Here is a 16740-nt window from a genome sequence, read left to right on the forward strand (position 1 = left end):
TTTTCTTTTCTTTTTTTTTTTTTTTAAGACGGAGTCTTGCTCTGCTCTGTTGCCCAGGCTGGAATGCAATGGCACAATCTCGGCTCACCGTGACCTCTGCCTCCTGGGTTCAAGCCATTCTCTTGCCTCAGCCTCCCAAGTAGCTGGGACTACAGGCATGTACCACCATGCTTAGCTAATTTTTGTATTTTCAGTAGAGATAGGGTTTCACCATGTTGGCCAGGCTAGTCTCGAACACCTGACCTCAAGTGATCCACCTGCCCAAAGTTCTGGGATTACACATGTGAGCCACTATGCCCGGCCTGCCTATTATATTTCTAATGCACAATTTAAGACTCTGACCTACAGATGGAGATGAGGCTCATGTAGATTCATGGAGAGATACCCTTAGTGGATTTATGTAAGAAGATGCGGAATGTCTTTCTATGTGTGAGAAGAATGGTGTTGCTCATGAGGACACTTGCCTCTTTCTCTCAGGTCTTGGGGCCTAGGCTAGGGCTACTTAAATGTAGTAACATGTCATGTAGTAGTGGTCTCTGTCACTCTAGAAACCATTCGTGTCAGTGTTCATGCTGCAAAGTTGTTCTTGGAAGACAGACTGTTACAGAATGGTAAAGTGAGAAAATTTAACTACCTTTGCGACTTCAAAGTTCAAGTAACTGAAAGGGTGAGAATTTTAAAATACATATTCAGAGCCAATTTTTAATATTGTAGACATTGTAAGTACACTAATTTTATATTTTATATATCTTATGTAGCTTTGATTTTTAACTTTGGGAAAAGCTTGTTTTTTTTTTTAACTTTCTTTTTCAGAAGAGAACCAAATTTTGTAACATTGGTTGTATCACTTATTTAAAACTTCTAATCATTAATTCTCCCAAAGGTAATTTCCATTTCTCTTATACTGTTCTATGATTTTGTCCAGAACAGTTGTTATTGTGATAAGATGGAATTCCTTTTTTTTTTTTTTGTGGAGCAGAGTTAAACAGACCAAACTTAGTAGTTAGATAAAAACTAGGTATTACCATTCTGAATGCTGAGTTCACCATTATGGCAATCATGAAGAATTCCTGATACTATCTATGAGCAGCATTCATAACCTCTGCTATTTGTCTGAGTAAATGTCAGAGCACTCAAGGAGATAGTGATATTAAACAGACTACCCCATTCCAGAAAGGGAGGGGTGAAGGAGAAAAGAGCGCAATATTTATGACTCCAGGAACTATAAGTTGTAATTTAATGAGATCAAAGCATTGCTGTTTATTTGCTGCACTAATAGCTTTGAATAAAATGGTTAGAAAACAGACAGTGTACTAAAAGTTGAGGATATTTAAAGGCTTATAAAGTCTATAAAATCAAAAGCATATTTTTCAGTGGAAGATCTTTTAGTGAGGTCTCTGATTTTAATTTATTATACTCTTGAGATTAAGTAATTAATATATAAAAGAGAAAGACATAAAAAATTATTAGTTTTTACTTTTGTCAGTCATATACTGATTTTCTATACCCTTCTCCTCCCAGCCTCCCTATTGTCTCATAGCAATAATTGTAACAGGAATTGATGCATTTTAGAGTATCTCCTATAAGACTTAGCTGATTATAACAGCTCCATGTTTTCAATTGTTGAAAAATGTAGAAAAACATAGACATTTGTCACATTTTGTAATCTTGAAGAGGAAAAACATTTTAGAAAACCAATCTTTATGCAGAAGATTATAAGCCATTTTATCCAAATACAAGTTTTACCCATATACCTTTTATCAACAGGACATTGCATTTTAGGAGTGAACCTGGAACAGAACACTAGTATAAAACAAGCTATTCTATATATATATATTTTTTTTTTTTTTTTTTTTTTCTTTGAGACAGAGCCTTGCTCTGTTGCCCAGGCTGGAGTGCGGTGGCGCGATCTCGGCTCACTGCAAGCTCTGCCTCCTGGGTTCATGCCATTCTCCTGTCTCAGCCTCCTGAGTAGCTGGGACTACAGGTGCCCGCTGCCACACCCAGCTAATTTTTTGTATTTTTAGTAGAGATGGGATTTCACTGTGTTAACCAGGATGGTCTTGATCTCCTGACGTCGTGATCCACCTGCCTTGGCCTCCCAAAGTGCTGGGATTACAGGCATGAGCCACCGCGCCTGCCCACTATCTAATAATTTACTTTCTAAGTCATGTGAATATCTAGTTCATCCAGGTGTATATTGCTTTAGGAAAAAATAGAGAAAAATCAAAATTTCAGGGAATTATTGCTTGTTTTCCTTTGAAACGTATCTTAGTGCATAAGAAAGCACCTTTAAAGCAAGCTATTAGAAACTCTGTTGTGTAAAGAAAGGTATACATTATTTTAAAGCCAATATGATTAATATCTTTTTTAAAAAGTAGACTCAATTGACAATCCCGCTGCTGGGCATATACCCAAAGGAAAATAAATCAGTATATTGAAGAGATATCTGCACTCCCATATTTGTTGCAGCACTGTTCACAATAGCCAAGATTCAAAAGCAACCTAAGTGTCCATCAACAGATGAATGGATAAAGAAAATGTGGTACCCATACACAATGGAGTACTATTCAGCCATGAAGAAGAATAAGATCCTGTCATTTGCAAAAACATGGATAGAACCAGAGGTCATTATGTTAAGTGAAATAAGCCAGGCACAGAAAGATAAACATCACAGTTCTCATTTATTTGCGGGATCTAAAAATCAAAATAATTGAACTCATGGAGATAGAGAGTAGAATGATGGTTACCAGAGGCTGGGAAATGTAGTGAGGGGCAGGGTGGGAGAAGGTGGGGTTGGTTAATGAGTACAAGGAAATTAGAAAGAATGAATAAGACGTAGTATTTGATAGCACAACAGGGTGATTATTGTCAATGATAATTTAATTGTATATTTAAAAATAACTAAAATAGTATAATTGGATTTTTTATAACACAAAGGATAAATCCTTCAGGGGATGAGTACCCCATTTTCTATGATGTGATTATTACACACAGCATACCTATATCAGAACATCTCATGTACCCCATAAATATATACACCTACTATGTACCCATAAAAATTAAAAATTAAAAAATCAGTTGAGCATAAAAGATTTCCTTTTAGTATTCTGATGTTTAACTCTATGCTGCATAACAATATAAATATCAGTCAAACATCCTATAAATATGAATTGGGACGAAATCTTTAGGGTTCTGTACCAGATATTTTACCTTTGAATTAATTTTGTAATTTTTTAAGATGTTAATTACTGAAACAACTAGATTTCTTTTTATATCCTTCAATATCCATAGTTGTTTTAATTATTATCTTATGTTTTTGAATATTTTTCCACAGTGGAAATTATGAATTCAATAAATTATTTTGTTCAGTAAGTTAAGTCAAAGACCATCTGGCCTATGGACTTGAATAATTATTTATTATACTTGTTTTCTACTGTGTACTTGCATCTGAACTTATTCAAAATTTACTTATTTTAAACTCACAGTTTAGGGCTGCTGGTTACAACAGTAAAGGTTTTTCTCTAGCCATAAAATATGCTGTTAACATATTTAACATAATGTTTATCACTCATCATCTACTAACCTTTATTTTGGCAGTATTGGTAATAAAACTGCACTTGTCTGTTCACACTTAAATCAGGAACATCTATCTGTAACATGGTGATCTAAAGGGCTGTGGTTGTTACCTTGGATGGAGTAAAGTAGCTAGTTCAATCAACAATTGAACTCTCACTATACTTACACCTACTATTTTCTTTTTTTTCTTTTTATTATTTTACTTTAAGTTCTAGGGTACATGTGCACAATGTGCAGGTTTGTTACATATGTATACATGTGCCATGTATATATGTTACAATGTTATATAACATATGTTACATATGTATACATGCACCTGTTAACTAGTCATTTACATTAGGTTTATCTCCTAATGCTATCCTTCCCCCTCCCCCTATCCCCTGGGAGGCCCTGGTGTGTGATGTTCCCCCCCCGTGTCCATGTGTTCTCATTGTTCAATTCCCACCTAAGAGTGAGAACATGCGGTGTTTGGTTTTCGGTCCTTGTGATAGTTTGCTCAGAATGATGGTTTCCAACTTCATCCATGTCCCTATAAAGGACATTAACTCATCCTTTTTTATGGCTGCATAGTATTCCATGGTGTACATGTGCCACATTTTCTTAATCCAGTCTATCATTGATGGACATTTGGGTTGGTTCCAAGTCTTTGCTATTGTGAATAGTGCCACAATAAACATACGTGTGCATGTGTCTTTATAGCAGCATGATTTATAATCCTTTGGGTGTATGCCCAGTAATGGGATGGCTGAGTCAAATGGTATTTATTGTTCTAGATCCTTGAGGAATTGCTACATTGTCTAATGCAATGGTTGAACTAGTTTACAATCCCACCAACAGTGTAAAAGCATTCCTATTTCTCCACATTCTCTCCAGCACCTGTTGTTTCCTGACTTTTTAATGATTGCCATTCTAACTGGTGTGAGATGGTATCTCATTGTGGTTTTGATTTGCATTTCTCTGATGGCCGGTGATGATGAGCATTTTTTTCATGGGTCTGTTGGCTGCATAGATGTCTTCTTTTGAGAAGTGTCTGTTCATATCCTTTTCCCACTTTTTAATGGGGTTGTTTGATTTTTTCTTGTAAATTTGTTTAAGTTCTTTGTGGATTCTGGATATTAGCCCTTTGTCAGATGGGTAGATTGTAAAACTTTTCTCCCATTCTGTAGGTTGCCTGTTCACTCTGATGGTAGTTTCTTTTGCTGTGCAGAAGCTCTTTAGTTTGATTAGATCCCATTTGTCAGTTTTGGCTTTTGTTGCTATTGCTTTTGGTGTTTTAGTCATGAATTCCTTGCCCATGCCTATGTCCTGAATGGTATTGCCCAGGTTTTCTTGTAGAGTTTTTATGGTTTTAGGTCTAAGATTTAAGTCTTTAATCCATCTTGAATTGATTTTTGTATAAGGTGTAAGGAAGGGATCCAGTTTCAGCTTTCTACATATGGCTAGCCAGTTTTCCCAGCACCATTTATTAAATAGGGAATCCTTTCCCCATTTCTTGTTTTTGTCAGGTTTGTCAAAGATCAGATGGCTTTAGATGTGTGGTATTATTTCTGAGGGCTCTGTTCTGTTCCATTGGTCTGTATCTCTGTTTTGGTACCAGTACCATGCTGTTTTGGTTACTGTAGCCTTGTGATATAGTTTGAAGGCAGATAGCGTGATGACTCCAGCTTTGCTCTTTTGGCTTAGGATTGTCTTGGCAATGCAGGCTCTATTTTGGTTCCATATGAACTTTAAAGTAATTTTTTCCAATTCTGTGAAGAAAGTCATTGGTAGCTTAGTGGGGATGACATTGAATCTATAAATTACCTTGGGCAGTATGGCCATTTTCACAATATTGATTCTTCCTATCCATGAGCATAGAATGTTCTTCCATTTTTTTGTGTCCTCTTTTATTTTGCTGAGCAGTGGTTTGTAGTTCTCCTTGAAGAGTTCCTTCCCATCCCTTGTAAGTTGGATTCCTAGGTGTTTTATTCTCTTTGAAGCAATTGTGAGTGGCAGTTCACTTATGATTTGGCTCTCTGTCTGTTATTGGTGTATAGGAATTCTTGTGATTTTTGCACATTGATTTTGTATCCGGAGACTTTGCTGAAGTTACTTACCAGCTTAAGGAGATTTGGGGCTGAGACGACGGGGTTTTCTAAATATACAATCATGTCATCTGCAAACAGAGACAATTTGACTTCCTCTTTTCCTAATTGAACACCCTTTATTTCTTTCTCTTACCTGATTGCCATAGCCAGAAGTTCCAACACAATGTTGAATAGGAGTGATGAGAGAGGGCATCCCTGTCTTGTGCCAGTTTTCAAAGGGAATGCTTCCAGTTTTTGCCCATTCAGTACGATATTGGCTGTGAGTTTGTCATAAATAACTCTTATTATTTTGAGATACATCCCATCAATACCTAGTTTATTGAGAGATTTTAGCATGAAGGGCTGTTGAATTTTGTCAAAGGCCTTTTCTGTGTCTATTGAGATAATCATGTGGTTTTTTTTCTTTGGTTCTGTTCATCTGATGAATTGTGTTTATTGATTTGCATATGTTGAACCAGCCTTGCATCCCAGATATGAAGCTAACTTGATCATGGTGGATAAACTTTTTGATGTGCTGCTGGATTTGGTTTGCCAGTGTTTTACTGAGGATTTTTGCATCAATGTTCATCAGGGATATTGGTCTAAAATTCTCTTTTTTTGTTGTGTCTCTGCCAGTCTTTGGTATCAGGATGATGTTGGCTTCATAAAACGAATTAGGGAGAATTCCCTTTTTTTCTATTGATTGGAATAGTTTCAGAAGGAATGGAACCAGCTCCTCTTTGTACCTCTGGTAGAATTCGGCTGTGAATCCGTCTGGTCCTGGACATTTTTTGGTTGGTAGGCTATTAATTATTGCCTCAATTTCAGAACCTGTTATTGGTCTATTCAGGGATTCAACTTCTTCCTGGTTTAGTCTTGGGAGGGTGTATGTGTCTAGGATTTTATCCATTTCTCTTAGTTTTTCTCGTTTATTTGCATAGAGGTGTTTATAGTATTCTCTGATGGTAGTTTGTATTTCTGTGGGATCGGTGGTGATATCCCCTTTATCATTTTTTATTGTGTCTATTTGATTCTTCTCTCTTTTCTTCTTTATTAGTCTTGCTAGTGGTCTATCAATTTTATTGAACTTTTCGAAAAACCAGCTCCTGGATTCATTGATTTTTTTGAAGGGTACATCTACGACTTTCTAATCAACCTTGCAAATTGACCATGAATCTTTGTGTCATTAACAATAGTATGTTTAAGTGATGCAACTGCTCTCATCAAGTTTTTTTTTTTTTTTGCCATTTTCTTTTATCCTGAGTAAATCAAACCTTTGATTTTATCAACTTTTATATTAGACAAAGGTAAATTACATTTTTCTTTATATCATGTTCATTACTCTTTTGTACTTATATTTATTATAATTTTTAGTTTCTCTTAGATGTTTGAATCTGTTAAGGTACTACAGGATATTTAAATATGAAACATTGTACCTTTTCTTGAGGAACTTATAGTCTATAGGAAAATCTTTATTATTACCAGCTATGAGATTATTAATCTTAACTATTTAAATACATAAAGGAATACTTAAATATTCATGCCATTCATTAATACTTGAGAGAACTTTATTTTACAAGTAGGGAAAATAATTCTACATCACAATGCAGCTGTAGCAATCATAGAATCCCTTGAATTCAGCTTAGTAGAAATAATAGGTAACAGTCAGTGCCTTGCACATGGTAGATGCTCAAATACTGGTTGCGTGGATTATTACATGCCAGGGACTTTTTATTTATTATCTCCATTTTATAGATGAGGAACTTAAAGCAAAATGAAGCTATTAAGTAAGTTGCCTAAAGTTACACAACAAGGAAAAGAGAACCAAGATTGGAATACAGACAAATTTTGTTTCTAGAACCTGTGATTTTTTTTTTTTTTTTCTTTTTTGAGAGGGAGTCTCACTCTGCCGCCCAGGCTGGAGTGCAGTGGCGCAATCTCGGCTCATTGCAAGCTCCGCCTCCTGGGTTCACGCCATTCTCCTGCCTCAGCCTCCCGAGTAGCTGGGACTACAGGAGTCCGCCTCCATGCCCGGCTCATTTTTTGTATTTTTTTTAGTAGAGATGGGGTTTCACCACGTTAGCCATGATGATCTCGATCTCCTGACCTCGTGATCCGTCCACCTTGGCCTCCCCAAGTGTTCGTATTAACTTATTACTTGACCTTTTCTTTAAAACTTAAACCTGTCAACTATAGCCATCCCAAAGAGGTACATGACCCAGAGCATGGTGGTGTTGCTTTTCTTTTTTACCCGCTTTGTATTCTCGACCTCTCTCTCTCTCTTTTTGAGTTGGGGTCTCATTCTGTTGCCCAGGCCAGAGTGCAGTGGTGCAATATCACAGCTCACTGCAGTGCTGGTGAACACCTGGGCTCCAGCAATCCTCCCACCTCAGCCTCCTGAGTAGCTGGGACCACCACAGGCATGCTGCCATGCCTGACTAATTTTTTTTTTTTTCAGAGATAGGGTCTCACTATGTTGCCCAGGCTGGTCTTGAATTCCTAGGCTCAAGCAGTCCTCCTGCCTCAGCCTCCCAAAGTGCTGGGATTACAGGTGTGAGCCATCACACACACACATATATTCTCATTTGTAATGTAAATACAATAATATCTGCCTTTCCTGTTTTATATATGTGTAATAAATATAAAATTATAAAATGTATGAAAAAGCACTTTGAAAAGATGTAGAAGCTCAATATTGCAGCAAATAAAGGTAGAGCCTTTGTGGTTGAAGGAAGGGTTGGATGAACCCTGGAGCTATACTTGTTGGCTTCTCTTTTCTGTTAGCAGGCCTGGAGGGGTACCATGGAACTGCTAAAATTTCTCAGGGCATGATTTGAAAATTGTTAACTGGATCCAACTTTTTCCTTTTTTTTTTTTTTTTTTTTTTTTTGTAGAGGGAACTGAGACCCAAAGAGACTGGGTGAATTAATGTCAAGCAGCTTATAAAAAAGATTTTCTACTTTGCCTCACTTTGTTTTGCATGATGGTTGTAATAGTAGTATTCTAAACAATCTGTAATTTTTACAACGTTAGCTGACACTGTTGTTGTAACTGACATTGTGACAATTCCCCAACATTCATTTCACCTCATTCTGTCTCCAAGCCAATTAATATTACTCCGTTCCCCATGGCAGTGTTTGGTCCTGGAATGAGCATGTGATCCAATTCTGGCAAGCAAGAGGTAGTTCAAGGAAACATTTTCTTTCTCTTTAATGAGTCCCAGAATGATACAGTTGCCATATAATACCTGAATTGGCCTCTTGTTAATAGTCTAAGGAAGAGACCCAAGAATGGAAAGTGGAGACATGAAAATAACTAGTCTATATTGAACTAGACTGAGTATCCGGGTCAACCACCCTGCCTAACTTTGTGGTCCCTGTTATAGGATAGTACATTTTCTGATTATTTTGTGGTTTAGTTATGGCTTTCTGATATTTATAGCTAAAGCATCCTGTTACTGACACTTTGTGTTTTTCATTACCAAATAATGTGTTTTGTACAAAATTATGGATATTTAAAACATAAAATGATTGGTTTTATGACATTTATGTCATAATTAACTTTTCCAAGTTCATCTACTACAAAATAAATTTCTCTGACTCCCTGATTATCTTTTTCCTCCATTCTTCCACAACTCTATCCTAAGGTCTCTGTTTGCTTTTTTCAAAGTCTTTCTTTCAGTGAGCTCAGACTTCTTAAATCAACCATTCACTTCATGTGCATGATGGCATACATAGTTTTTCAGTCTCACATTTCTCTTAATCTCTCGTTCTATATGTTCAGCTACCTGTAGATCATCTCCTTTTGTGACTTACTGTAACTTCAGGGTTAACAGGTCATACATTGGATTCTTTACTCTTCCATCCACTCTACCTCTGAAAAAAAAATTCATGCAACTCTCCTTTCAAAGGAAGCCATCTTGCTGCCTGTGAAAATGAATCATCACTGATACACTGAAACTTTATTTGAGGGAATTCATGTTTAGCCTTTTGTAATTTGAAAAAAATGTAAATGAAGGACTTTTTTGAGAATAGTTAACAACCTCTGGTTCAGGCTTGATAATTTGTATTTTTTGGCTTTTTAAAGAGTCTGTTTCAGGACATTTTCTGTCTCTTATTTTGCATAATTTTAAATATACTTTTTGTCTCTTCCATCAGTGAAGCACACTTTGCATCCCCTTTCCATTTTTATATTTCTTCCTTTCACATTTCATGGTCCCCTTTTCCTTTCTTCCAGTTTCACTTAGTCACTCTAGAATCATCTTTGACTCGTTTTTGACTAATCTTTTTCCTTTATTCTCCTTTTCCTTTTTACTTTCCATTTTTCAGTACTATAGACACTCATCATCTCATGCCTGGATTAATGTAATAGCCTCTTAGCCAGTGTTCTTTTCTCTAGTTTTTATTCATTCTTTTTGCCAGACTAAGTTTACCAAGATACTGATTTAAATTCTATGTGCCTGACACATAGGAGGTACTTGGTATATGTAGAAGGAATGATAAATAATTCTCCTTTGCCTACCAAATCAAGTCCCAACTTCTTTAATTGGCTTTCCAGAGCTTTCATGATCTGGTCCATTCTACATGTTCAATATTGTTTGCTATTGCTTCTTAACAAGCATCTCCCATTCTATTTTAGCCAAAATTCTTTATTGCTATTAGCATAATTCTTAGTTCTTTCTGCCTTTTGGTTTTGTTTTTCTCTACATCCCTTTCCATACTTGAAATGCTTTCTCTCAATGTACTTGTACCAAACAGGGTTGGGCCAGGAAACAGATGGCATGTTGGAATGGTAATTGAGAAAAGATTAATGAATAAGCTATTTACGTAGTTGTAGTCAGAGGTAAGGGAAACCAACAAGGGATGGTGAAGCACCCCACAGATAAAAGTAGTGGGAGAATGATTAACACACCTGTACCAGAAGGGAGAAGGGAATGAAGCAGATGCTGGAATCTGGAAAGAGCTGTAGCTATAGCTGTAGAAGAAAGCCTCAAGGCAGAAGCTGTGGCCTTTTTTTCTTTTTCTTTTTTTTTTAAAGAGATGAGGGGGGGGGGGGGGGGGTTTTTTTTAGGGGGGGGGGGGGGGGGGGGGGGGGTCGCTGTGGCACAATTATTACTCACTGCAGCTTTGAACTCCTAGGCTCAAGTGATCCTCCAGCTTCAGCTTCCCAAGTAGCTAGAACCAGAGGCATACACCATCATGCCTGGCTTATTTTTTTATTTATTTAGAGACAGGGTCTTGTTTCGTTGCCCAGTCTAGCTTTGAACTCTTGGCTTCAAGCAATCCTCCCACCTTAGCCTCCCAAATCACTAGGATTAGCTGTGATCTTTGATAAAGATATATAGCTATTGCTGATTTGTGGTCAGTAGGGAGGGAGCTGGTAAAATACCTCATTCTCTTTCTCTTCCTTTTTTTTTTGAGACAGAGTCTTGCTCTGTCACCCAGGCTGGAGTGCAGTGGCCGGATCTCAGCTCACTGCAAGCTCCTCCTCTCAGGTTCACGCCATTCTCCTGCCTCAGCCTCCCGAGTAGCTGGGACTACAGGCGCCCGCCACCTCGCCCGGCTAGTTTTTTGTATTTTTTTAGTAGAGACGGGGTTTCACCGTGTTAGCCAGGATGGTCTCGATCTCCTGACCTCGTGATCCGCCCGTCTTGGCCTCCCAAAGTGCTGGGATTACAGGCTTGAGCCACCGTGCCCGGCCTCTCTTTCTCTTCCTGGCCTACTGATACACTAGTACCTCCCACAAATTTAACCCAATCAGGAGCCAGAAGACAGTTTGCTGTACCCACAGAGATCAGCCACATAGGGCACAGTGCAGTGTGGAGAAAGGGTGGGAAGTGAATCAGGAGTAACAAATGAAGGATATCCAGTATACTACTCATTCTTCAAGGCCCAGCTCAAGGTCTGCCCCCTTCATTCAAACTTTCGTTCGTTACTTCGATATATACTAATTGTTCTCTTTATGCCAGACATCAATTTGTCTGCCTGCTTTTCTAAGAATAGAGCCCTATCTCTTGACTCACGTGGTTACTTTAGCAGTCATTTTATGTGGTGTGCACATCCAAAGGTGGTATTTGAACTAAGACCAATGAGTCCTTTCTCCTGGATTTTGAATTTGGAGTTAGGATATACATGGGTGAGTTTTTCCCTGGGTGGCTGAAGCTGTAACATGTAGAACTTTGAAGGTTTTAGTAGCCCTGTTTTCTGCTGCTCCTCTTTCAGTTTCCTTTTGGGTTTCCTCCTATCTCAGTTGACTTTATTTCTCACCCTTATATACTGGGTTCTTCTTTAATCTGAATTTTCCTTAGGATTAAGTCATTTTCCATTTTCTATCCTCTAATAACTCTCTAAGTGATAGTACTTGTTTTTACAGCTTAAATACTATTTTAAAACTACAAAAAATGTTTTAATTTTAGGAAAAATAGAAAATGCTAATCACATAATGAAGAAAATAAAAATTTCCTATAATCTCACCACTCTAATAAATCAACTTATTTCTACAAAAGAGTCAAAAGTTTGTTGTTTATCCAGTTCTTAAGACCTTTAAAAAATGAAGTAGTCAGGATTCTTAATTGCACACTGATTTAGTCAGCAAAGGAATTTATTGGAAAGGCATTGGTCATCTCACACTTGAAAAATGATTACAAAGAAGGGAGGTTATGCAGTATCAAAGACCATAGCATAAAACCAGCTTCCACTCTTGAATAGTGTGTATCACAGCTTATACCATCATTGCTGACCATAGTGGATGCTGCTGCTGCTGTTGTATCACTGTCACCTATAGAAGCTTGAAGTTACTATACTTCCCTGTCTACTAACAGATGGATTTGCAATAGTCCTTGCTTTTTTGTGATAACTAATCTGATATCCAAGACTGGCGCATCAGATTAGCAGAGCCTGGTCTCATGCTTATAAAGCTGGTACCTGGCATCTTTGCTTCTCTGACAGGCAGTGGGCTCTTAGAATGTAGAAAAACTGCCCACTGCCTACCAGAGAAACAAAGATGCCAGGTACTAACTTTATAACGGAGTTCAGATACTGTGTAGCCAAGACTGAAAATCAGATTCTTGAGTATTTAATATAGTCAGTATACACAGAAGAACAGCACAATCAATTGCACACTGATTCAAAAGTTGGTATTTCAAGATCTTAATGTGTTTGATTGGTATCTACTAAACTTAATGAACATGTAACTTCATAAATGAAGACTGCTTTTACATCCTTCAGTTCCACCCTCCACAACACTGCCAGAGTTATTTTTCTAAAATGCAAATTTTGTTATGTCATTCTTCTACTCAAAATCCTTCAGTGGTTAATTCCCCATTTTTTATAGTGTAACATTCAAACTCTTTAGCGTGATATGCAAGTCCTTCTCAATATTTGAATCCTGCCAAATTTCTAGCCACAACTACCAATATTCTACTCTGTCCCCTGAAATAACACATTAGCTCCAGTCATATCTTATTAGTTCTGTTTCCCTGAAAAATATCATGCTCTTTCGTGTTTCTGTGGCTTTGTGCGTGTACAACCTTTTGCCTGGAATGCCTGCCCCTTTGTTGTCTTCTTTGTAAATTTATCTTTAAAGATTCGGTTCAAATACCACCTCTGCGCGTAATACCTTGTTGATACCCTCAGTTTCTTTTTTTTTTTTAATACATTTTTCTAATGTAGCACTCATTACATTGTATTGTAATAATTTCTTACATAATTTTTCCTATTAGAGGCTAATACATTTGGGAATTGAGATTTCCTTGTTATCTTTTTATCTCAGATGTTTGTTGAATAAATAATGGAAACGCTGTACTTCTGGTTAGTTGATTATGTTAGTACACTCCTTTTAAGATTCAAAATAATGCAGTCAATCTCTTTGTGATTGATTAACTTTGCCTGATCCACAACTGCAGATTATGTTCCCACCTTGGCTAATCTTGCAAGGGAACTAGGGAAAATACACTTTAATGGACCAACAGTATTATTTTGATATATGAAATACAACAAATTGTAATTATAGGCTTAAGGATGAACTTTGACACTGTCAGGAAAATACCTTTTTTAAGTGAATTATGTGTACTGAATTTTCTGTTTAATATGTTTCTTATTAAGGAACTAAAAAAAGCAGCCTCAGACTTGATAAAGTCCAAAGTCACATGTCAATATAAGATGGGAGAAGAAAACATCAATCTAACAATTAAAGAACAAAAATTTCAAGAACTTCAAGAAAGACTCAACATGGTATTTTATTAAATGTATTTGTTTATAACATTAATATTTTCAATAAAACTTATGAGAGTTTCAGGATTATAACACAAAAATATTCCTTCTTTGCAAAGTCAATATGCATAGTTAAAGGTATTATGAATCTGTTTTCTTTTTATTAGATAATTTTTGCCATAGACTTTAGAACAATAAGATTTGGCTAGAACTATTTTATTTCCACTTGAATATGGTTTTGAATAATCTTGTGGTACAATGGTGTTTCCAGGACAGCTTTGGAGATGAGAAATTTTATAGTTTTTAACATTTACAAGTTTGCACCAACTTATGTTGGTATATAATATCTTCTTCAGTTCACTGAAGTCACTGTTTAAACCACAAACAAATGTGGATACTTTGGGCTGGGTGCAGTGGCTCATGCCTGTAATCCCAGCACTTTAGGAGGCCGAGGTGGGTGGATCACTTGAGGTCAGGAGTTCGAGACCAGCTTGGCCAACATGGTGAAAACCCGTCTCTGCTAAAAATACAAAAATTAACTGTGCAGGTTAGTAGGCATCTGTAATCCCAGCTACTTGGGAGGCTGAGGCATGAGAATCCACTTGAACCTGGGAGGAAGAGGTTGTAGTGAACCCAGATCACACCACTGCACTCCAGACTGGGTGATAGAGCAAGACACAGCCTCAAAACAAACAAACAAAAAAACAAATGTGGGTACTCTGGGGGTAGTAATAGGTCATAACACTCCAAAGTTTGTTTAGTACTGAATTGAATGTAGAATTTGCTGAATTTTCTATCATAACTTTAAAACTATTCAAATTTTAAAGGAATTGGAATTAAACAAGAAGATTAATGAAGAGATTACACGTATTCAAGAAGAAAAACAGGTAAGCAATCATAAGATATTTGGAAGTCAGTAAATATTCTAAAAATCAGATAAAATGTGAAAAATAAATTAAGTGGAATCATGCATAGCACATAGTAGACACTCAGTTAATGTGTATTAAATATACATGTGTATACTTTTAAAAATCAGTCTCAATATACTTTCATTAAAAATACCTTAATTTTTTCCTTGATAGATTAGACCAGTGATACCCTAACAGATAATTATTGAAGTTTATAGATGTGTAGTGCATATTTTTTCAGGACATTATATTCTCATTTGAATCTATTTGATGCTTATAATTATTCCATTTTTTAAAAGATGTGTGAAAGAATATTCCTTGTTTCTTTTTTCTCTTCTGCTTTTCCTCCATTTGACTCTGAATGTATGCCATGACACCCTAGCCCATTATGACATTTTATAATATTATACCTCATATGACATTTTAGTAGTGATATGTTTACTGTTGGGGGGTTGGTAGCCAACAAATGTTTATTTTAGTTTTGAATTATTCACATGTGTCTTAGAATCCACAGTTTATTCCAAAAAAACTTTGTTAATTATTTGAGGGACTCTTGGAAATAATGTAATAGAAATTATTTTAGATACCATTAGATGTGTCATTAGTTTAATATATTGAAATTAAACTATAAATACAATGAGTTAGGAAACTAGAAAATGTATGTGAAGAATGAGCTTAGAAACATACCTACTATCTTAAAACTTTTAAATTGATATATCGTATTTGTGTATTTTCAAAGGATATCATCATTACTTTCCAACATATGCAGCAGTTACTTCAGCAACAAATTCAAGCTAATACTGAAATGGAGGCAGAATTGAAGATGCTAAAAGAAAACAATCAGGTTCTATCTATCTATCTATCTATCTATCTATCTATGTTTTAGTATATTTTCATCTAATTAACTTCCCCTGTTTAGTTTATTCTTCTGTCCAGTTTTATTGAAATTATTTTGAATTCTAGGGGTAAGATATTGACTTCCTTCATCAACTTGTTTTCAGTGTCTAAAGTAATGAACATATATTATTCAACATTTATGTCACTAGTGAAATGTTAAATTTTATCAAGTATCCGATTGCATTTTACAAAGTGAAAAATCCACTCTGTTACAACAGAATGAATAGGAATTTTTTTTTTTTCTTAGAATTGTGGTCACAATCCAACACTGAAAATAAAAGGTGGAAGTGTCAACTGCAGTTTAAGAGAGCATTCAGCCAGCTCTCAGAAGTTTGGGGTAGATCTCTCTTCACAGGAAAGTGACAAAATTGGCACGGTTACCACAACAATCACCTCATCATCCTCTTTCCAATATATATAAGAAAATGACTGGGAAGGAGAAGACATTGTTGGCCATTGATAATTTGGGAGTGCAGGGTTCAAAAAGAGAGGCTTTTTCTCTTACATCCCTAGCAGAGGCCGGTGCATTTCCCCTTATAAAGCTAAATGAAGAAATGTACAAGAAAATCTCTTGTAGGGATTGAGATACAAGAAGGGGAGACTGCCATTTGTTCCCTGGCTAGATGCTTGAAATGCTGTTGAAAGGTGAAGGTCCACTCTAGTGTTACCAGTATAGTAAAATGTGATAAGTTCATGTGGAAGCAATTGGCATATGTTTCTTTTGTTTTGTTTTGTTTTGTTTTCTTTCTTTTTTTTTTTTTTTTTTTGAGATGGAGTCTTACTCTGTCACCCAAGCTGGAGTGCAGTGGCATGATCTTGGTTCACTGCAACCTCCACCTCCTGGGTTCAAGTGATTCTCTTGCCTCAGCTCCCGAGTAGCTGGGATTACAGGTGCCCACCACCGTAGCCAGCTAGGCATGTGTTTCTTGAAGTTTGGAAGTTCGCCAAGAACATATCAACTGATGCCCAGTTTTGGTCTACAAGTTTCAAAAAGAAAAGTCTTTAGAGTAATCTGTGCCAATGGAGCTTGAAGTGTATTATTCTTAAAAAACCTTAGTGGTTATTTGGCTTCACATGAAG

At 36.5% G+C, this 16740-nt stretch overlaps 1 protein-coding gene across 1 annotated transcript in view; it reads left to right on the plus strand.

Moving 5' to 3' along the window:
* The window catches only part of CCDC73 (coiled-coil domain containing 73), a 184979-nt gene that overhangs the window by 120584 nt on the left and 47655 nt on the right, over positions 1-16740 (plus strand). Inside the window, exons 10-12 of the mRNA XM_026454068.2 lie at positions 13748-13876; positions 14683-14742; positions 15503-15607. Of these exons, the coding sequence (XP_026309853.1) occupies positions 13748-13876; positions 14683-14742; positions 15503-15607 (294 nt within the window). The remainder of the gene's footprint in view (positions 1-13747; positions 13877-14682; positions 14743-15502; positions 15608-16740) is intronic.

This window comes from Piliocolobus tephrosceles, chromosome 13, assembly GCF_002776525.5.
Source record: "Piliocolobus tephrosceles isolate RC106 chromosome 13, ASM277652v3, whole genome shotgun sequence".
Taxonomy (NCBI): domain Eukaryota; kingdom Metazoa; phylum Chordata; class Mammalia; order Primates; family Cercopithecidae; genus Piliocolobus; species Piliocolobus tephrosceles.